Source organism: Molothrus aeneus, chromosome 1 (assembly GCF_037042795.1).
Source record: "Molothrus aeneus isolate 106 chromosome 1, BPBGC_Maene_1.0, whole genome shotgun sequence".
In the NCBI taxonomy this organism is placed as follows: Eukaryota; Metazoa; Chordata; class Aves; order Passeriformes; family Icteridae; genus Molothrus; species Molothrus aeneus.
Genome location: NC_089646.1, coordinates 133590658 through 133613270, shown reverse-complemented (window position 1 = coordinate 133613270; position 22613 = coordinate 133590658). Strand labels below are relative to the sequence as shown.

At 39.4% G+C, this 22613-nt stretch overlaps 1 protein-coding gene across 1 annotated transcript; it reads left to right on the top strand.

Annotated features, from left to right (window-relative positions):
* Positions 1-11629: 11629 nt before the first annotated feature.
* On the top strand, positions 11630-22076 carry OTUD6B (OTU deubiquitinase 6B). Its single transcript, XM_066565513.1, has 7 exons — positions 11630-11755; positions 14196-14350; positions 15444-15539; positions 16917-17229; positions 18707-18768; positions 19359-19465; positions 19961-22076. Exons 1-7 carry the CDS (start codon positions 11662-11664, stop codon positions 20043-20045), a joined length of 912 nt encoding a protein of 303 aa, XP_066421610.1. The 5' UTR covers positions 11630-11661; the 3' UTR covers positions 20046-22076.
* Positions 22077-22613: the final 537 nt, after the last annotated feature.

Sequence of the window (22613 nt, the reverse complement as noted above, 5' to 3'; positions counted from 1 at the left end):
CAAATATTATTCTCCCGTTGATAGAAAAGATGTGGGAATCATACCAGTAGTTATTGTGAGCTTCATCAGAAGAGTATTACAGCTTCTTGATACAAAGCCCAATATCCTTCTGGGAAAGGTTAAAACCATGATTTTTGATTAGAGCCATGATTTTCTTATCCTTATCAACTGATCAATCTTAAGACTGTCAGGAAAACATGCAGATCCTGTAACAAGGAGAAGGAATGCAAAATAGTGCAATTAACGTAGCAAATTAATGGAAAAAAATGCCTTTACCAGTACTACAAACAACTTTCAAGACCCATGGAGTTGAAAAAGGTGCAATGAAATTAGTGTATTTTGTGTCATTGCAGTATCTTTCTAAATGGATCTCCTAATGAAGAGCAAATAAATATGGATTCTGCACACTGTTTGCACATAATGCTTGAAATGGGATTCCTGTGATCTTTTTATCTGGGAAAAAGAAATGAGACTTAGTTGCTCCACTGTATCTCTGCAAATTCTATTTTGATGTGCACCAGCTTTGTGAGCCAGTGACAAATTTTTTTTTCTGATTTTGCTATCAGGTTACTCACTTAAGTTATAATATTTTGCTCTCTCCTTGTAGAGTTGGAAGACCTTTCACCATGCTCATAACTCAATGTGCCTATGGCAGTTCGGATAGATTACATTTCCCTTCTTTCCTGCAGGCAGCTGTTACAATTCCAGCTCTGCCTTCCTTCCACAGCCCCTCCCAGATGACCTGCTGTGCCATTTGAGGTCCCTAGTATGATCACAAAAAGTGATCCCTAGTATGGTCCCTATTATAGATCCCAAACAACCAAAATAGCTTCTGTAGGAAATGTATCACATCTATGTTCTTTGATATGACCTTGTCATTTAACAGCAATCTGAATCTCTGGGTGCATTACTGTAACAAATGACAAAGCAAGAATTAATACAATTCTCCAACATATTTTTGAGGAATATAGATTGGAAATTGAAGAGTTAGGAGTAGAAAGGCACTGGTTTAGGATTTCCAAGGAAATGGAAAATTCAGTTCTGCCACATAGTCAAGCTCTAAAGGTAGCTTTCTTTCCTCCTGAAAAAAAGAAAACCAAAACCAAACAACAACCAAAAAAATTGACTCAGAAGGAATAACACCATTTGTTTCTTTAAGCATCACTTGCTGGTAAATACAGAAAATTATTTTTGTGAACTGCTTAATAAAGTGAATGGAAATACACATCAGCTTGGGGTTTTGTTGCTTTGAATTTGAAGAAACTGTTGGATTTTCTCTTTTCTTCTAGATGATATACTGCAAAGGTATAGAAAGCCTGGCTGGTTGCTTATTAATAGGTTCTATCAATCTGGAGATAAAAAGGCATGAAGCATTTTGAGGAAAGGATGGAATGATGGCTGACTTTAAGTACCAGCGCTGGTTTGAAATCTTACAAGTAGTGCTTTTGTACCTACAGCCTGTGGTTATATGGTACAGCTTATTCTTTCTTCATTCTTCAGGGCTGTATCCGTTACATCTGTGCTGCACCTTTTCAAATAATTCAGTTTTCTCATTTCAAATCCATTGTGTCATACTCCATCTCATCCTTCTTCATAATTCATTTGTAGATCACTCCATGTGAGGAAAGTCTGTTGTCAAACTCAACTATTTAATCTGCTCTATGTTTGTAAAGGTTGAGGCTGGTGTGATAATTTTCTTTGGAGTGTATGCAGCAATGTCTCTGTCAATCAGAATATTTGTGGGCCCCACTCACTTTGGGATTGCACTGCAGAATTCTGGAGCTTGTCCACCTGTTTTGTTAATCACTTTTAACCATTCCATTGCCCTCATACTCAAATTTACAACTCCAGGTCCTTACCCTGGTTTACCCCTTGCTTTGTCCTCCTCTCTGGTTTCCCACTCAGCTTACCCCAGATTTCTCTTGAAGCCTTGTTTCTTGTCAGAGATATCTCCTAACTTCACCCATCTATGATAGGGATCAATGATTCTTTGCCTCCTTCTCTGACTACTCCTAGTTCCATTGTTCATCCTCCAATTTTAGAATTCATAGGATCATAGAATAGTTTGTGTTGGAAAGGACCTTTAAAAGTCATATAGTCCAACCCCTGCAATGAGCAGGGACATGGTCCACTAGAACAGGTTGCTCAGGGCCTTGTCCAACCTGACCTTGATTGTTTCCACGGATGGGCGATCTACCACCTCTCTGGCCAACTTGTTTCAGTGTTTTGACACCCTCAAATTTCTCTCTCTTTGTCAAACATGCTTTCTCCAATTACCTCTACAAATTTCTCTATTGGGTCCAGACATTCCTTCCTCTTGTCAAAGCCATGGTATCTCTCACCAGCAATGACCTCTACAGCTCCTTTCAGAACTCTCAGTCAGTTTTCCCTTTCCTTTCCCCAGCCAGGTCACCAGACTCCTTTTCTGAATCTTCTGCTTGTCTCTTCCTCATCCTTAGGGCACTCAGGCAGATTCCTTTCTTCCCCTGCCCCAGGGTATCTGGAGATGAGAGCATTAGAGGTGGGGTCCAGTACCCAGCCCTATGGACAGTACTGGCAGTCCAGGGCTGGGATTAGAGGATAGGCCTAGGTTGGTACTTCACCCCTGGCCAGAAGGTTATCTGGCACAGACAAATACTTTTGGTTGAGCTGTGACAGCAATTATGTGTCCTAGAAATTATGGTGAGACTTCTGTATGCTGAAAAATTATACAAAGGTGTAACTGCATTTTATTGATATAAGAATTTACAGTGCACAAATCACAGTGCAAATACTTAGTCATATATTTGTCTTGAAGACTATGTACAAGTAAAATGCAATTTTAGCTGGACTGCTTACTTGAATGCTACTTTGAGAGTCTCAGAGATTGCAGTAACTGACCCATTACTCATTTTAGCAGTTTAAGGAGTATCTAGGGTTCCTCTTGTCTTTTCTTTCATTATCATGAGATATGGGAAGATTATCTGGCAAAAAAAAAAGGTCTGCTTAACACGTGACACTCTCTTTCCTTGTTTTACAACAAGATGAGCTATAGTTGACAATTCCACAGTGTAGAAAGTAAGTAAAGAGCATGGTGAAAATAAAAGAGTGCAAATGACAGCAGCTTCAAGGGGTTATGAATTATTGGCCTGAATTATTAGCCAAGATTCTTTACAGGACTACACCAGCAAAATGTGATGATATCCAGTGCTAACCCTGTGAAACCCAACTGAAAGTGTCTGCTGAATGCATTAAGGAACAGTACTTACATACTGAAAATCCCAAATGTCCAATTTTAAATATTTTTCCTCCTGAAAAGTAGTGTGAAGAGCTGCAGCTGAGCTTTTTCTCTTTGCTTATTGTTTCTGAGCATCTAGAATGCATTCAAGTCACCTCTTGTCAAGCAAAGATCACATCTCAGTCATTTGGCCAAGAAAAGTGCTTAAAAATCCAGACTCAGGGGTTTTTATGTAATGTCACCATTCTACCTTGCTAAAATTTAAAAAAGCAAAACACTGCAAATTTCACAATACATCTGCTGAGGCTGGCAAAAAGGTGCTACCACTAACAGACACATTTCTCAAAAGCAATCTTCACAAAAACCAAGGACATCTACAGGTAACAGCCTGGAGAAAAACAACAGTTTTTCTGTACCCCAGCACTAGTAAGACAACTGTGAGTGAGTGAGCCTGAATCTATTTGCATTAACAGAAACCTAAGTTTTTTTACAACTTCTGATTTTACAAATAGAAAAGATAAATACATTGGTCTTTGTAAGCTCAAAAATATCAAATCCAGAAATAAGCCCCACTATTTTGTTTAACTGATAAATGACTCATAACAGATTTTGTTAAGTGATTTTATATACATTAGGTCCTGACCCTTGTCAAATTTGTGTTGAAAAATTACTAGAAAAGTTTAAGAGATTGGGGATCTCAGCTGCAGATGTCTTTCTGCAAAAAACCTGATAGCACTGTTTCCAGCAAAAATAAACAAACAATAGGAAAATCTCAGCTAGTTCATTTACTGATCTAAGTGAACTTTCAGAAAGTCTGTAGTACATATACCATGCTGGGAGATTTTAGGAGCCTAACAGCACATGCCATATTGAGTTTTATGTTCTGTGGAGGTTTCATTGCAAGGTCATGTACAGTCCTTCTTCATTTAGACTAATTGCAAACCTTACTGCCAGCCAATTTTAAGGCATAAAGTTTAACAGTTTACTACTTTTTCTTCAGTATCTGGGCTCAGGTGACCCAGATTCACTGATTATATAGCACATAAATAAGAAAACTCTCAAGAAAGCCTTACCAAAACAACAGAGCCATTTCAACAGTTTCATGTATAGCTGTAACCAGCCTATAATTCACTTTAATGCTCTGCAAGAAACATCTTGTAGCTAATGGGGGGAATGAGATACACACGGATGTCAAAGCAGTAAGATAGCTTCTTTGCTTGACCAATGTTTTATATCATTTAGCTGAGTAAGATTTGGGTAGTCTTTACTACTGTCATGAAAACTGTTTGCCCAACAGCTTATTGGCTTTGCAATTGAAGAAATAAAATCAAGATTTTTGGAGAGTAACAGACGTAGTGGGGCGTCCCACCCCAGCTTATGAATGAACAACCAACCTTCCTGAAGTTCAGATGTTACTAAATACTGTGACAGCACTGGGAGACTGATACTAGAAAGGAGGTCAAAGTGCAGTACTTTAAATAGCCATGCATGCTTTCCTCCCCAGAAAACAAACATGAAAGAAAGTGAACACAGCAGCTGGTTAATTCACTGTCCAAATCAGCTGATATCACAGGTATGGAGTTATTGACTTCAGTGACTAACTTGACAATATTCAGTCGCATTGCAAAAGAATCCCTTAATTCTGAAAGTTTCAATTTTGTCAGTGTATAAGACAGACTGTGCTTAGGACAGAGCCTCTTAAGCTATCATTGATTTCAATGGGAGGTTCAAAATCCTACAGAATGGATTAATGAAGTAATAAATTTTAATACCAAAAAGGGCCATTATGGCAATCCACTCAGACTGCTTTGAATTCAGAAAGTCAGTAAATGCTGCTTGCATGAAGACTGTAACTTAGATCTGAGCTAACACATATCCATAGGAACTATTCCAGTCTTGATTTAAAGACCTGTGTGACAGCAAACCTATCAGATCCTAGATAAAGTGCTTCACAGTTGGTTACCTCAGATTTCAGTTCTCTTTTTTTTTCCTCCTTTCAACTTCTAACCATTATGTTTCAGTATGACTTTATCTGTTAAGCCACCCTTTCTACTCAGGAACTAGATAAACTGAGCTTATATGCAGGAAGGCTCAAGCTAGGTGCTGTAAGACTATCAGAGAGGAAAGCCAGAATATGTGGAGGGGAAAATGCTGATGAGCTGGCAGATCAAGAGACCCTGAGGAACGAGGGATCCTGGTGCAAGCAGGCAAGGAGCAGGCAGGAACAGGAAAGGCCCCTGGAGCAGGGGCAGGCACAGGCTTAGACAGAAGGTGGCACACAGGCTGCCCTGGCAGTCTCACAGAGACAACTTGACTGCAGGTCCCTGCGATGGCAGTTTCTCCAAATTCAGGTGTTTTTTTCCTTTTATAAGAGGATTTCTGATCAGCCTTTCGTCTCCATCCCACAGGCTATACTCACATTTGGCGATACCGGAGAGTGTCATTTTCTCAGGTCTCAGCAAATGCCTCCTCCTGCTGCTTGGTTGATCCTCTCTAGCTCAGCTGCTGCTTCCCTTTGATGGGCTCAAAGCATTACTGACTTGTGATGTGGTTTTCTTCAAGCAGTAATTTGGTATCAGTTAGTTTATAATGCTGGCTCCTCTGTTTTCAGTATTTCCAAGGCCTTTGCTGTTATCCCACATTAAACTCCAGTTCATAACAGCCGTCTTGGCACAAAGCTCCAGTTCCCAGGACAGGCTCTCAGCACAGGCTGATAACAAGCACCGCAGGCCAGAACTGGGGCATTGAGCCTGTGGCCTGCTGCTAACAATGGAAGTGCTCTTCTTAATAGCTTTCATTTATTCCAGGTTTCATGGCAACAGAGGAAACTCATCATTAGCTGGCTGTGCAGCATGACCTGCCCAGCATTTGTGGTACAGCTGTTCTCAAACATGCACTCCCTCATACTTAGTGTGCACTAAAATCTCCACTCCTGTGTCAAATTGAGTTCAGTTATATTAAGTGTTGTTCAAATGAGACTAGTTTTAATCAACTTAGCACTGTCCATTTGGTGACTTGAGGTATTTATTTGGTTGTTGGTATTTATTCTACACTCTTTTGGGTTACTCCTAAAGATATGGCAGAAGCCTGGACTAAAACCAGTGGTCACTGCAGAGACTTCACTGGATCCCTGTAGTGACTACCCTTTGACTGGGGATAGTTCTGCTGAAGGGAAGGAACCTCAACTACCTTATTTTTTCTGAAAGATTTAAGGCTGTAGTCTCCTAAAACACAGGAGAGCTCAGCCTGCTTGAACAGCAGACAGAGTGTGTCATATGTCTGAACATCTAATTATAGTGTCTTGTATGGTAAAATGAGGATTTTTTTTTAAACTTTGCTGTAATTTCTAATGTTCTGAAAAAAAATCTTGGAAATGTAGAAGGTTATATGTTAAAGAAACTCTCCCATTTGACCATTCTGATGGCAATCTGGGAGTCTCACTTGCACCATTCCAAATTTTAATGCTGGAACAGGAGCCCCTTTGCAGCAAGTAAATCCAGTGATGTAACATGTTTGACTCCCTGCACACACCACACTCAGACCTAAGCTCCCCACATCAGCTTGACCCCAGGTTTCCCATAGCAGCATCCCAGATGTCCTGTACCTTTTAAGTAATTTAATTGTGATGCAGCAACTTAGAGAGCCTCTGGGGAAGAAACCCCAATGAAAAGATCACTGGGTTTTTATACCCTCACAGTCTGTGCACTCGTCCTTCAAGCACCTCTTGATCCAATGGTGGTTTTGGTCTGGGGTCTTCCTGTTGTTCACTGGGTCCTGCAGAGTCTCTGTGTCACTGACCATCCTTGCCTGGCTGGCGTTGCAGGTCCCCAGGCCCTTTGCAGGCAGAAGGTCAGGGCTCCTTCCTGGCTCCTTGCTTGTGGTTCCAGCCATGCAGGGCACAGTGAGCACGTCACACACCAAACAATCTGAACTGGGTGTGCTGCTCAACAGTCCTCCTGCTAATGTACTGAAAGGAAAAAGAAAAAAACTCTCAAGGCATTTAACCACTGCCTTTACATACAGGATTATTGCAAGTAACAAACATAACAAAATTAAGGCTACCAAGATTACCATAGGGCAGAAAACAAATTCATAAATTCTTGTGCATAAATACTCAAGTGATTACAAATACAAAATCACCAAGGATTCTCAGAAGTCTTTTACTTATCAACTGATTGATCAGCCACTCTTCATTTGATGTGAGAATTGTGTATCCAGTTTTCCTTACCTAAAACTTAAACAGCAAAACTTGATACAGCAAAATAAGGACATTGTAGGAAAGTATATGGCCTTCTCATTTTGGTGCTAACTTGAATTTTCTAGAGAATACCTTAATTAAAACTTAATTTCCAGGCTATATATTATATACCTTTATTTCAGATGGCATGTGCTGATACAATTGAGCAGCACAATTTTCTTTTCTGCTCTTACATGCTCTTTTTGCATCTAAAAAATATACTGTATCAACAGTACAGTTTGAAGGCAAACAAAGGTTGACTTCCTTCATCTATTGGGATGCTGAAAAAGCCAGCTGTTAAATTATTTACAATAAAATAGCCATTTTAAAGTGGTATTTGCAAAAGCATAGTCAAGGGGCCTGGCATCACTGGGTGAAGGGTCACTGCCTGTTGGTTAATCATCCACAAATCCTGCACAAGTACTCAGGGTCTTCATCTAACCTATTCTGGTTTACAGGCAATATAGGAATGTTATATGCAGGCACACATGCTTTAAAATTCCTTTGTCTAAGTATTAGTCTATCTGGTTTTGGATACTTTTCCCAGCTTCCAGAGGAATAGGATACTGTCTCACAGAGGCTGGCATGTCTGCCTTAGTTTTAATGCACATGGGTGGTTCCCCACCTGTAGTGGTCTTACTCCAGAACTCTCATAATACAGCTTTCAATATTTCTAGTATCTTCTGCTCTTTTTTGAAGCTCTCAGTAATCACACCCAGTGCCATTATTGAATCCATTCCCTCTGGTGACACATGCAATTCTGCATCTAAGGCCTGTAGAAGGTCAACAAGCACACTGAGGAATCTTCTACTAATATAAACCTTCCCAGCACACTCTTATATCCTACCATTGCTGACACAGGTTTACTTAAATTTTTCCCTGCCCAGTGGCTCCATGTATGCATACTTTGTCTGTTAAACTTTGTCTGACCCTCTTGGGGCAAAGTTTAAGAGGATAATGTGGCTCCTGTATCTATCAGAAATTCAACAATGACACCCAATCCCCACATACTACTACCATATGTCCCTGTTGTTCTGGGTGTTCTCCACAAATTGTATATTTCTAATTGTATGGCTCCCTCAAATTCAGTAGAATTGCTGGCCTCTAGTCATTGTGACAATATATCCTTGCATAATTACTCCCCCACTTGGTTGGAAAGGCCATTCTCTTTGCCTGTGTTCTAAATTTCCACAATAGTAACGCTCCATTTCCACATTCCTTTTCTGTCTCTTTCTGCTTTCTGGTTTAGGTCCACTAATTGTATTTGGTTGTCTTCTCTTCCATTTTCTCCCCCAAAGATTTCCTGTCATGGCAACAGCCATCAGATTTTCCACTTTCTCCAATTTCCCTTTTTTCCTCTCCTTGCTTTGCCCTCTGTTTTTTTCTTTCTCCCATCACACATGAATACTGCAACACATGAATTTTCTGTAGTGCTACTCCCTGCCACCTTGGCATATGCTCCTTAAATTACTTTTGGCTGTCTGGTGCTGCCTGACCTACAAAAACACTAATTGCAAGTGTACCATTAAAGTTTTGTGAAGCCATTGCCCCAAATTCTAGCAAAACCTGTTGGAGGCAGCCCCCAAAATCTCTAGTTTTGTTGTCCATTCTCTGTCTGCAATTCCACTATTTTAGTCCAGTTAACCTTTCATTCCCCATGATCATATTGCTTCAACCAGGTTTTGAACTCTTGTCTGATATGCAGGCCTGTCCTCCACAGTATTATAATTCCAATTCAGGTCATTCACTGGCCAGGGGCTCCTGTTTCCTTCTGTTGGCAGTGCCCATTCTACTTTGCTATTAATTACTTTTTCCCTTTCACCAGGCCAGAACAGTTCTTTCAAAAGCACCTGCATGTCCCCCACAGCTTGGGTCATGTCCAGTACATATATTACAGCTGAGCACATTTCTTGCTGCCTTCCCTCAGCCTTAGCATCTCACTTCCCTATAATGCCAAATCGCTCGGACTCCACGGGTGTTTGATAAACAGGGAGTAGCCCCACAGGAGAAGTCAGATGGTGTTGAAAGAGTATTTAAAGGACAGGGCGGTGCCGAGGCAGAAAGAGCGCCGGCATTCCTGCTTTGGAGATGAATCCCGCGATCAGCAGGGCAGAACGCCAGGGTTTCTGCTTTGAGGCTCCGCCAGTGTCACCGTCGGTTCGGCTTCCCTCTGCTGACTTCTCATCTGTGCACTGCTGCTCCAAACATAACAATAATCCATGTGATCTGGGAATCCATTTTCCAGACACTGCCGCAGGAAAGTTAATTTGTGTAGATCAAAAAGTGCCTTGCGATGGCCATTGTTCTGCCGCGCTACCACTACAGGTTACAGCCGGCCAATGCTCCTGGCACAGCGTCACTGCCTGCTCTTGGAATAACAGCAATGCCGGACACGCTGTTAACCTGTGAGTGATTTAATCGCCGTGCACCTGGGGGCCTCTGGGGAAGGACCCTCCCAAAAAAGATCACTGGAGTTTTATTCCCTCACAGTCTTTGCACCCGCATTTCTCACAGCTCTTGGTCCAGCGCTGGGTTTCGGTCTGGGCTCTCCTCACTGTTCATCAGGTCCCTCGGGGCCTGGCGGTGACTTGGCCACCCCCTGGCTGGTGCTGCCGCTCCCCTAAGGGCCCTTGCCCATTCACAGCTCGGTGTCTGGATCCCCAGCCACTTTCCCCAGCCAAACCACACCGAGATTATCTGCAAGGAGCGTTTTTCAAACAGTATAAACCAGTATCCTATTTTAAAATATACAGTATATTCAAGAATATGTACTAAATGTATATATAGATACATATGTAGACACATATAGGCCATATACAAACTGATACAGAGCACATATATGTCAGTTAAACCAAATCCAACAAGGATTTGTCCCTATTCTGGATGAGCAGAATATTTATAAGGCTGCCCTAGTACTTTCCAGTGCTACACTGTTTTCCTAGCTAAAAGCCAACTTCCCCCCTTCCCTTTTCCTAGCAGATCTGTGACATCTTTTATTCTATCAAGATGTGAATAGCAGGTGGAAGAATATTATACTTTCAGATATGGACATATGAATCTGAAAATCCTTTACATTTCAACCTAATTCTAAAAGGGATCTAAAAAATAAGTGGTTCTATATAGCAAGAGAGATTGATATATCATATTATGATTCTGTTTTAGACTTGTGTCCTTTCTTTACACATGACACTGTACTTCATAGAATCTCAGGACTGTCTTGCTCGGGAAAGATGTGTACAATGTCCAACTCTTAACACAGCACTGCCAAGTCCAGCACCAAATCATATCTCTAAGAAACATATTTACTGTTTTTTAATATCTCTAGGGAGATATTCTTGTAGACATTCTGTTCATAAAAATGTAAAAGGAGTAATGTAAAAGCAGTGACATTAAGAGTCAAGGACAGATGCAGTTCCATTACCAGTTTTTGATCAGTTAGAGTAATTTTAAGCACCATTAAAATATGAACTTTTATAGGCTATATTTTGTCATTATCAACTGAATGTTCCAGTGTTGGTGCCTCCACCAGACAGAAAAGCATCTCACAACACAAGGGTTTGTAGTTCTCAATTTGAGGCGGTGATTTGACCCCAAACACGAAGCCTGGCTTTTTACTGTAACAAAAATGTTTCACATTCTGAGGAGTAATTCACAATGATGAGGACACACATCACAACTTGAAAATCGTGAGCCTTTCTAGTGTTTTTGAGCTTCATGAGAAAAACTAGCACACGCAGCACACTGTGTATTTTGCACAGAAACGAACAGGTTAAATAATTTGTTTTTCCTTAATGTGATAAACTGCGTACAACCCCTAAGCGATTCCCTTCTCACCTCCCTGTAAAACAGGATCTACCTCTAGGTTGAACTAAATCTATAGCTTTTTCCTAGGGCACACTTGTCCACGGGAGTCCTTTACCGGGACATTACGGCAGCAGCGAGTATCCCGCAGAGATCAGCGGACAGAAACGCTCACAGCCCCTAAACAAACCAAGGGCCACCTTTCCCTTCCAGGAGCTGAACCTGGGACCCCGAGCCTAGGACCCCGAGCCTAGGACCCCGAGCCCCGGCGCGGAGGCCGGGCCGCTCCGGCCCCTCACGCCGCGGCGGAGGCGGCGCCGGGCGGGGCGGCGCTGGCGGAAGCGCGACGAGCTCCCGCCTCCCGCCGGGGTCGGGGGTCAGCAGCGCCCGCCGGCTGCGGGCGCCCATGGAGGGCTCGGAGGAGGAGGAGGAGCCGGGGCCCGAGGGGCCGCTGCAGCAGCTGCTGAAGCGGCAGCGGAAGGAGAAGCGGGAGCTCCAGGGTGAGGAGCGCTGTGCCTGGTGCAGGGCGAGCGGGGAGCAGGCTGGGGAGCGGCGGAGGGAACACGCGGGGCCGGCTGGGCTCGGCGTCCCCTCTCCGCCTTCCCTCGCAGGAAGCCCCGCTCGGCAGCGCGAGTAGCTCGGAGGGGCGGGAGGGACGGCGGCGGCTGTGGAGAAGGAGGGAGCAGCCCTGGCAGTGCCCTCGCAGGGGGACGAGGACGGCGGGAGCAAATGGTGCGTGCGGGCAGCGGTGCGGCAGCCGGGCTGCGCTCGGCGTGAGGGCGGCCTGCGGAGCTCGCCTTGCCCTGGCCTCGGGAGCCGTGACTTAATGCTGGGCTATTGGCGTGATGTTCGCGGTTTGGTACTTTGATTTCAAGTTGAAAAAGGTGTGGTCGTTTAAGGCATTTTAGATTGAAAAGCCTGCACAGGGGCTCTTCCTGCCCAGCCTGATATGTTTCTTCATTCCAAGTTTCTTCATTCTTCATTCATTCAGGCAGTTGACCTGAACTGAATTTTCATGTCCTGTCCATCCATAATGAATGGTGCTTCAATATAAACTTGTAACACTTTGCGTCGTTTGACCTACCCTATTACAATATATTCGTATAATTAAGGAGGTCTGATAGATGGATTCTGTTGAGTTTCATAGTTGTTATATCATTTTTGTTAAGCTTTTCTCATTCTTAGTATATTGATAAGGCCTTTTCCTTGTTTGGTTTTTTGGTATGTAATGAAATAGGCCCATCTGCAACCTCTTATCGGAGGGTTAAAGAAGAAAGGAGTCAGGTTGCATACTGTCACTAAATCTATAGGAACTTACTGTTTTGAGAGGCCTGTTCCTCCCTCAGATTTGGTTGAAATTGAAGAGGCTTACGAATCAGGCATTGTCAGAGGTGGCTGGGGTGCATGGCACCTTCACTGGGGGTGGCTGAGGAGCAGAGGGATTTTACACCTAGAGATGGGGTGATAATGGCAGTTCTCCGCTACCCAATGGTGGGAGGGGTGTCTGCAAGGCAGAGTCCCTTTCTTCCCAGTTGGGAGAGGCAGCTGACTTACAGGTAGGTACGTTTGCCTACTAGTAAAATAGATTCGTGGTATGTGCATTGAGAACTGTTTACCAGAGAACAAAGCTGTTGGTGAGAACTAACACAAGGTGTATCTCAACCTCTGAAAATCTCAGCACCTTCTCTGGTTCATGGTACTTGTCTTCACAATCCCCTCCTCCCTTTTCACTACCCTTACTCTCTCCTGTGTATTTGTGTGTGCCTTTTATGTTCTGGATTCATTTTTCCTCTATTATGTTAATTTTAAGGAACAATGCTGCTTTTCTGTCATAAGCAGCTTCATCTGTGGGGCTGAATGCTTAACATAAATCTTTCAGTGTAAGCCTCTTCCTGCCTCCCTTTGAAAAGTTTCATTATCATTGCCATCATCTTCAGCTCAATTGGTCAGTCAAGGATGCAGGACAAGAAAATGTACAGGTGATGAATAGCAAGCAGGGTGTTAAATAATTGCTGATGTAACTCTAAAACAGTGAATACAGAAGTGGCAGAAGTAGGGGGAGTGTTCATTTAGGAACACATGAGAAAACTATGGGGGAATGTGGTTCTAGTTTCTACTGTGTAATGGATGGAGCCAGACTCATCAAAGAATAGAGGATGGACTAGAGACATGGGCTGAAGGGCAGCAAGAAAAATCTTCCTGGGAAGAATAAGGGAAAATATTTTCATAGCAAGAATCATTAAATTTTGGGAAAAAAGTTTCCCAGAAGGATTGCAGAATGCTGATCCCTGGAGACTGCACAGTCACCTGAATTAATTTCAGGTGCATCTGAATTGGCATAACCTGATGCAGCTTTGAATTTAGCTCCACTTTGAGAAGGAGGTAGAACTAGGTTTCCATTCAACACCATTTCTAACCAAAGTATTCTGTGATTTTAGAAGTGAAGCATTGACTTACAGCCTAGAAATACTTAGGAGCTTTACTCAAGTTAAGATTTTTTTTTCAATACCCATTTTGCTCTTAGAAAGTTTGTCCTAATTAGGATGGGTAAAGTCAGTTTTTAATTTTAGTCTGCTGTGTAATTTAAAAACTATGCATTTTCCTGTGTGATTTGATATTTTGATGCCCACATAATCTTTCTCAAGGCAACAGGCCAAAGTCTGCTGCATTGATGAAGTTCATATGTATTTTTATTAGTAACCTGGCATAAGCTTTTCTCTTCTTGAGAGAAAGAAAGAAAAGGCAGTTTACATCTTTTAAGAAAAAATATAGCCATTTGGAAAATGTGAAGATTAGAACCAGCAGTCTCACAGCTAAACTATTATACTGATTTGTTGATGTTTGTAAATTAGTTTTTCTGTGTGACTTGCAGTCATTTTCTGCAATGACCATAGAGTATATATTAAGAAATAATGTTTTATTACACTGCTTCTCTAACAGCAAAAATTCAAGGCATGAAAAATGCTGTTCCCAAGAATGATAAGAAGAGACGAAAACAGCTGGCAGATGAAGTTGCTAAACTAGAGGCAGAACTTGAACAGAAGCACAAGGAGGAATTAAAGCAGCTGAAGGAAGCTTCACCTGAACAGAATAAGGTAGGTGCCCTAACTTCAGCTGAAGTTGTACAGGTACAATTTATGTTAGGGCTTTTTTAATTTTTAAAAATTATGGTGAAATAGTAATTCAAAGCAGTTATCCTCTTTTTCACGGTATTAGTAACTCTTTTTCAACTTAGGAACGTTTTAGCTGTTACAGTAAGTGGGCAGTGCTAGAAGGGGTATGTAACAGTGAGGGATTTCTGTTGAGCTCTTTTGAGAGAGTGGCTTGGTTGCCAAAGAATCGCTGTAAAAGATATTTCAAAAGCAGGTTTAATATAAATTTGCAAAAGCATGACAAAATTTGATGGCAAGATTTACTCTGCTACTGAATCCATGGATGAGGCTTACAAGCAAACTCATTACACAAATACCAAGCTGTAACAGAAAGTAAATGTAGAGTGGGGGGAAAGATGCACCACCACAAGTAGTATTTTGTGTTGCTTTTAAGGCTACATGGGTAACTCAGTTATGTTAGAGAATTATTTTTTTAGGATACTGTTATATTGCCTCTCTGGTTATCTTATGTAGACTACTCAAGTATTGAAAGCTTCAGCAGGTGTTTGACTCATCCAGTGTGTTTTGCCTTGCAGTTTTGTCAACAGGGTGACTGATCTTTTTGTATAGCTCATACATTTACTGAGTTAGGTTTGTCATTTTCTTGAGAAGTTTCAACTCTCTGTCTTTTTCAACTCCTCGTTATGCTTTGATATAGAGGATGGACCCTTCTGCTTTAATTTTCACAGAACTTGCTAATGGCTGTTTGGATACCTCATAGGCTGGCATGGTGAGGAAAGCTTTTCCTTTCAGCCAGTAAGCAGTGTTCACCTTTCAGCCAGTAAGCAGTATGTTAGAGAACATACAGCTTAAATTTGAGATGCACATAACTCTGTTGGGACTGTAGAAAGTAACAAAATGCAAGACAGTAGTTTGGGATGTGAAATACTTTGATGGCTTCTCTGCTATACATGGATCTTTGTGGTTAAACTTCATAAAAATACTGTGGAAGAAAACTTAAAATTGTTTCAGAAGATGCATGTCTTCGTTATTGTTTATACTAATAAGAACATTTGACTTTTTTTTTCCCTTTTAGACAGATTCCATAGCTGATGGGGTTGCAAATATAGAGCTTGAAGGAGTAGAGCAGCAGATTCAGCATCATCGAATATCAAAAGCACAGAAGAGGCGGGTATGACTTCATGTTAAACATTTTGCAAATAACTGATTGATTATCTTCAGCTAAACTTAACTGTAATAGCCAAAGGTAAACATTTTTACTGGGGACATTACCTGGGTAATTCTGTATTGATGCTGTACCTACTGGATGCCTTGAGAATCTGTTAAACTGCTGCCTAGACATATGTAATGATTTTATAAGTAATTGTACTTTTCTACCCTCAGCTGTGAGCCAGTATCAGAATAGGTCAGAAAATGGGAGCCATAAAAAAACTTATAAAGCAAATTATTTTTTAAAGACTCTCACTAAAAATATTATTAAAGCAGTAAAGTAATTGAATTAAAATACTATGTGGAAATTATGCAACTAGTGGTACTTTATACATTTAACGAAAGAACATCAATACTGAAGAAATTCTGTAAAATATCAAGTTGTTAAGAAACACTACCTAATGTCCTGTTCTGTTAGGCTTAGATCTGGTTAGACATCATATGTTGTGATGGATTAACATTGTCATTGTACCTGCCTGAATATTGGGTCATGGCCAGGGGAACACTGCTTTATTGCATATTTCATCCCCTGTTACATGTCACTACAAACATGGCACCATGTCTAGGCAAACCAGGAACTCTGGTCTAGTTTTCCCATATTCTTATTGCCTAAACCTGTCTGGTCTTGATTTGTGGTGAATTTTAAGCATGAAAATGGAAAGGTAATTCTTCTTACTGCTTCCTTGTTTATTTGCTTATTTATTTTGGTTCTTGTTCCCATGTTAACATCAGCGTGAACTTATGAAGCATTCTAGGAAAGTATTTTTTTTGTATTATTGCATCCCTACTAATATTCTCTACATGCATTCTTATCCATCCTTTAGGTTAGGAGCAGTCTTTTATGATGTAGAGTACCTGTCCTGAGAGAGTTTCAGTCTCATGGCATGAGCTCCATTATGCAGTCCTATACTTAACTGGTAGATCTCACACTTCTTATGAAAGAGCAGTATTTTCTGAGTTTAATTAAGAGTTCCCATCCTTGAGTGTTGAAATAGTTGATCCTGAAGAAAGCACTATGATTAATAGACTATATAAGTGTTGTAAAGTGTTATTTTGCATGTTGATTTAATTAAGATTTCTCTTGTCATATAATTTTGGGTGTGGTTAACTGTGGAGGCAGTTGGGATGTATTAGTCACTTAGCATTTGCTAAAGTTTGGGTTTAGGAGGTCCCCAAGATCAGTCTGAATCTGGTAGTACTGATTCAGACAAATATTTTATAGATAAGAACGTACTGAGAAAGCATTGGAAGAGCTAGAAGCAAGCACTAAGCCAAGAACCGTACGGGCATATTCTAAATTTTAACATTTGATGCAATTTTTGTGTGTTTTTAATCTAAGGAGAAAAAAGCTGCTTTGGAGAAAGAAAGAGAAGAAAGAATAGCTGAAGCTGAGATACAAAATTTAACTGGTGCTAGACATCTTGAAAGTCAGAAACTTGCCTGCCTATTGGCAGCAAGGCACTTAGAGATTAAACAAATCCCTTCAGATGGCCATTGCATGTACAGAGCTATTGAAGATCAGCTCAAGGATCACCAAAATTCCTGGACTGTAGCAACTCTGAGGAACCAAACAGCAAAGTATATGCAAAGTCACTGTGATGACTTCTTGCCTTTTCTTACAAACCCTAATACTGGAGATATGTATAGCAGAGGTAAGATTTTAAAAACAATTATAACTGTTTCTGATAAATCTCAGTCTCAGTTACAGCTTAATTGGGACTTTTATGGTTTTTGTAACTTTGTTACTGTATTGTGTTCCATGGAACACAGAATTATGATCTGCTATGAAACTTGGTACACCTGGATCTCTAATTAAATATATATTTTTAAATTAATCTAGGAAATATTATTCCCCATTGGAAAAAAAAGAAAAACAAAACCAGAACAAAACAGAACTTGCTGGTTACTAGATGATGTGAACTCATTCTGGGATGTGATTTTGTTATTATAAACAGCTTGTCTACCAGGTTGGAATTATTTTCTTGTCAAGTTTAATATTGGTGTTTTCAATGTACACAGGAAAGCTGTTAAAAATGGGTGTGAAATTCAATCAAATCTATTTTATAATAGTTTGAATAGATGCATTTTCTTATTCTGTCTTGTTTTTTTCACTGCAAAGTAGTTTGGGACCATTTTTTTACAAATAGACTAAATTAAAAAATATTAAGAGTTTTAGTGTGAAGTAACGGTGTAGGCTGAGTAAAAACAGAGTTTATGTACCTCTTCTTTGAGCAATATATGATTTATTCATTATGCCTTGAACACCACAAAAATGACTGTATGAATTTCATTAACTTAATGCTACATTTGTTTAATAGCCATTGCTGTGGATTTCATGTGGTCACTGGGTGCTGTCTTTCCCATGTTGACAGAGATTAATGTCACAGGTTAGGTGTGTCCCAGGAGAATACTGAATAAAATTCTGCACAGCAACAAGGAATTGTGCTTTTCTGTTATAAAGGAAATGAATGAGAAGTCATTCTGAGCAGTCTTCAGAAAATCTGAAGATTCTTCTTTCTTAAAATCTGTAAGGTTCAGAGGCTTGAGGGTTTGTAATTTACAAACTTTAAACTTGGTATTTGTAGAACATGATCTGAAAAGATTAGCTATTTACAGAGGGACTATTAAGAATAAATACTTCAGAGGTTAAAAACAAGGCAGCTAATCTGGAAATTTAAATAAACCCTAGCCAACTGTTTACCTACATGCAGTTGCAAGATTTTTTAAACATACCTGACACCTGGCTAATTTAAGACCTAGATACACTACTTGCTGTCACATTCTTTTCTAAAGTGTCTAAACATCCTCTGAAACTTGACATGAAGGAAACTGTGTGCAATTTCATGTGTGTTGTTACCTGTTGTTCTCTGAATAAAAAATTAAAGTATTAGCTGTACTTCTTTTTTTACTCTTTTTTATCCCTCTCTTCAGTCTGAAATTTTCTTTTCAAAACAGAATGAGTCTGGGGTTTTTTTTTGACAACTGTTTTTCTCTGCTTTTCTTCAGTGAACATACGTATTTTCCAATAATGTGTTTGTACTTTTCTGCCTCTAGTTTGCACAATCAGTGTTTTTCCTCAGCTGCTTGTTCTTAACCAAGACAAGTACTAAATGTTGTCTTTTCCTGCAGAGGAATTTGAGAAATACTGTGACGATATTGCAAATACAGCTGCATGGGGAGGTCAGCTGGAAGTAAGTATTGTATTGATAATTTTTATTTGTGAAATTCTGAAGTGGGTGAATACACCTTAAAAAAGGGCTTCTTTAGAAAGAATACATGAAGGCATAAGGAAACATAGTCGTAAATAGCTTATTAAGAACTTTTTCTTGTGGTTATAGGTTGTTTTCCCACCATCTTTCTGATGGTGCACCACTGTTCTGATGTATTTGACAACATCCAAGTTAGTGAATTCATTTGGTATAAATATCATTAGAAAGACTGACACAATGAGTGGGGTGTATTGTTAGGTTGCTGTCATGTAAACGAGAACTCGTGCTTCAAAAAATACATATGTATTTTAGTTTGTTGAATTTTTTATGAGAAGAGTTAGCAAATTAATGAAACTAGCCCAATGTTGTATCCTCTAAACAATGATTAAGGCAATCTGTTTTCAATTAACGTTTTAAAAGTTAAAATAATTTTGCTTATTTTAATAAAGCATAATTTCTGAAAATATTTCTAATGTTATGCTTGAACTGTCTGCTAAAATTAAATGCCTAGTCTTCCTGTCTCCTACCTACATTGTCTTTAATCTTATTACTAAATTGTTTTTGCCTTAAAGCTAAGGGCTTTGTCACACATTTTGCAAACACCTATTGAAGTAGTGCAGATGGATTCTCCTCCCATTGTTGTTGGTGAAGAATATTCAGGGAAACCAATAACACTTGTGTAAGTATGCAATTTTATCACTTAAATTTAGTGCACTTATTTATGTAACAGAGGGCTCAGCTTTGATTCTCATCTGCTCTTTTGTTTTCTGTTACACATCTGATGTTGAAACAGTGCTTGAGTAATGGTTGTGCAGATCAGAAATTGTTTGTGATTGACACACATTGGAGAAATTGTAATTAGTGTCTGATGTGTATCAGTCACTCATTTAGAGAATGCTGCAAGGTCATTTTACCTGGTAAATACTTACAAAATAATAATGACATTGATACAAGATGGAGAAAACTTATTTCCTTATTCAGGGTATTTGTCAAACTGTGCCTGGAAGTCACCAGAAATAAAAATTGTCTTTATTAATACTCTTCTATGTAATGATCCTATATGTTTTTGTTGCTAAAACTTGGCTTTATTTCAGTTGTCTTCCAGTGCTGTTACTGTTTGGCATGATGTATACTTTTTGTTCAACTGAACACTATTTCTGTAACTTTTTTTTAGGTATATGAGGCATGCCTATGGATTAGGAGAACATTACAATTCTGTGAAAGTTCTAACAGACACTGCTCCAGAGAACAGCAGCTAGCATACAGAAGTTGTACATTCGCATGGATAACAGTTGCATCGTGATGTGTTGGGCTACAGGAAATTCCCAGTAAGACTGGAAAGTAAATGGCATGGATTAGAAATTAAAAAAAAAAAAATACAAAATACAAGACCCTGCAAGGTTTGACTGTAAATCAGACATGGCTCTTGATTTATAACAAAACCAAACCAAAACCACACAACAATATTTTGAACTTACTGGTATTAATTATGTTTAGAAGATCTTCTGTAAAATGGTGGCTGTGTAGATCAGGTTTTTTTCAATAGAGCTTCCTCCCAATACTGCAGAGAAAATATCAAGTAGTAAAAATTCGTTTTGGTTAATCTGCATTTCTGCTGAAAATTTAAGGTTACCTGAAAAATGTAAGGTCCCTGTTCCAATATTTCTGTCAGATTTTCATGATAATGGAAGAGTTCAGGCATTTGAAAGAACTGATTGTACTTTTCTTATGGAATATTTGCAGTGTTTCTGTAGTCCCTATTAGGATCTAATTTCAACAATGTAGTATTGATTCCCTTCTTTATTTGGGCAGAGAAGATGAGGAGGTAAATCCAGCAGCAGAATATCTTGGCTTGGCTGAAGGAATTGCACAATCTTTTTAAAGACTTCCATGTAAGATTTTTACCAAGGGTCTCTGTAGGGGGTTTTTTGAGTTGGCAGTAGGAATTCAACTCTTGTGCATTGTTATTAATGACTGTACATTGTACTGTCAGTGCAAGTTAACTGCACTGTTCATTCTCCATAGTCTTTCAGCTGTGCATTTCGGTGAATCCGAAATCTTACAGAGCTCCTCAGTGTCCTCACCTGAGGTACTGAAACTCATCTGAACTTATAATTTCTGGATCTGCTGATCTAAGCACTTTGTCATCTAAAGTGTGATGTTTTATAATGCTTAAAACAACTGGTTGCACACAAGCTGTAGAAGTAATCACCTTGGGTTTTATCAGTAACTAAAGTTGATCTGGAAAAGAGTTAAGTTTATTTTAATTGCTTCTTATGATGCACAGAGACTTGAAAGGTTTTAATATGGCTTGACTTTTTACATTAGAAATGTAGATTGTTGTCTGTAAATGTGACTTCAAAATGAGGAGCATACTGAAACCAAAATTTTAATGCAAATGTTTTTTAACAAGTGATTTTGTTAATTTTTAAAAAGCCTTAGTCAATAAAAGTGTTGTATTTTACTGCTGCTGAGTTGGTTTGGAGAAAAGTGGTTCATGAAAAGATTAAACACCTTTGCCCTGGTTTGTGGATTATGACCTAACAGTGTGTATCTTGTAGTACTTCAATAAAGCTAGCCTGCAGACTTACATTCCTGGAACTTAGAAAAGTCTGCTCTTACTTAAGAGGGAGATAAGTGATCACTTTATGGGTCAGATTATGTCTGAATTAAAGCACTTTGAAAGAGAGGGGGTAAAAAAAACCAGATAATTACAGCAGGAGTTTTTGGACAGCAGTTCTTTAAGGCTGGTACCTGCCAGGAAAACAAAGTATTAACCAGATCAGGAGTTTTTACATTCTTATTTATCTGTTATAGTGTAATAAATATAGCTGGTTTATGCACCAAACCAGCTGGCTACTGTAAAATTTGGTTTACTACCTTGATTGTATAAAATGATGGTTTTAATTTCAAACAAAAAATAGGATACAACAGCATGGAAAAAATGTTTCTATTCATAATTCCATTACAAATTTCACTAAAAATAATAAAAAGTACTTTGCTTTGCTTAGAATTGATGTGATATAAAATGTACATGCTGCATTTTATAGATACACAGTTCTTTGGTTTATTTGGGTTTTTGTTTGATTAATTCAGAGAGAAAAGTTTTGTTTGATTAATTCAGAGAGAAAAGATGCCAGAATTGGGGAACACCTGTACCAAGAGTTTGTCATGTTGAAGATGTTTACAGTTTGTATAAAGTTAAATAATTTAATATAGCGAGTGAAAGATCCTTGCTTATGCTGTATGGGACTTGCCAAAAAGTAATAAATTGGTTTATTTGTGGCAAATCTTGTTGGGGTCAGTTTTATTTTATACTCAAATGTTCACTTATTTCCTAGTATGAATAAGCTTACCCGTTTAAGTTTTAGGATCCTATTGTAATATGAATTCTAAAACAACTGATTGTATTCAGGCAGACAGTGCTTCACTCCATATGAAATTAAGTTGTTTCTGAAGTGAATTTATCCTTTGCATTTTAGCAGTTAAACTTGGGCTCTTCTGAAAAACTGTATTTGAAAATCCTGTTGAACTTCAGGGGTCTTCTCACAATTAAGCTTCTAACTTTTGTCAGATTACATTTTTCTCTGCAGAATAACACTATTTACTTCGAGTGTGTTTCAGTAGCTTTCCTTGCTTTCATCTGTAATTCAGTTTCTTCAGCTGCTATTTCTTTTAAGGAAAAGGGTATTTTTTGGGGTATTTTTTTGCAAGATTAATTAAGATTAATTGCCAGCAGGAATACTCACATGAACAGGGGGGAAGCTGTCTAGTGGTCTGCAGTATATTGTGTACAATATTCTGAAAGGGAAGAACATATTTGTTGT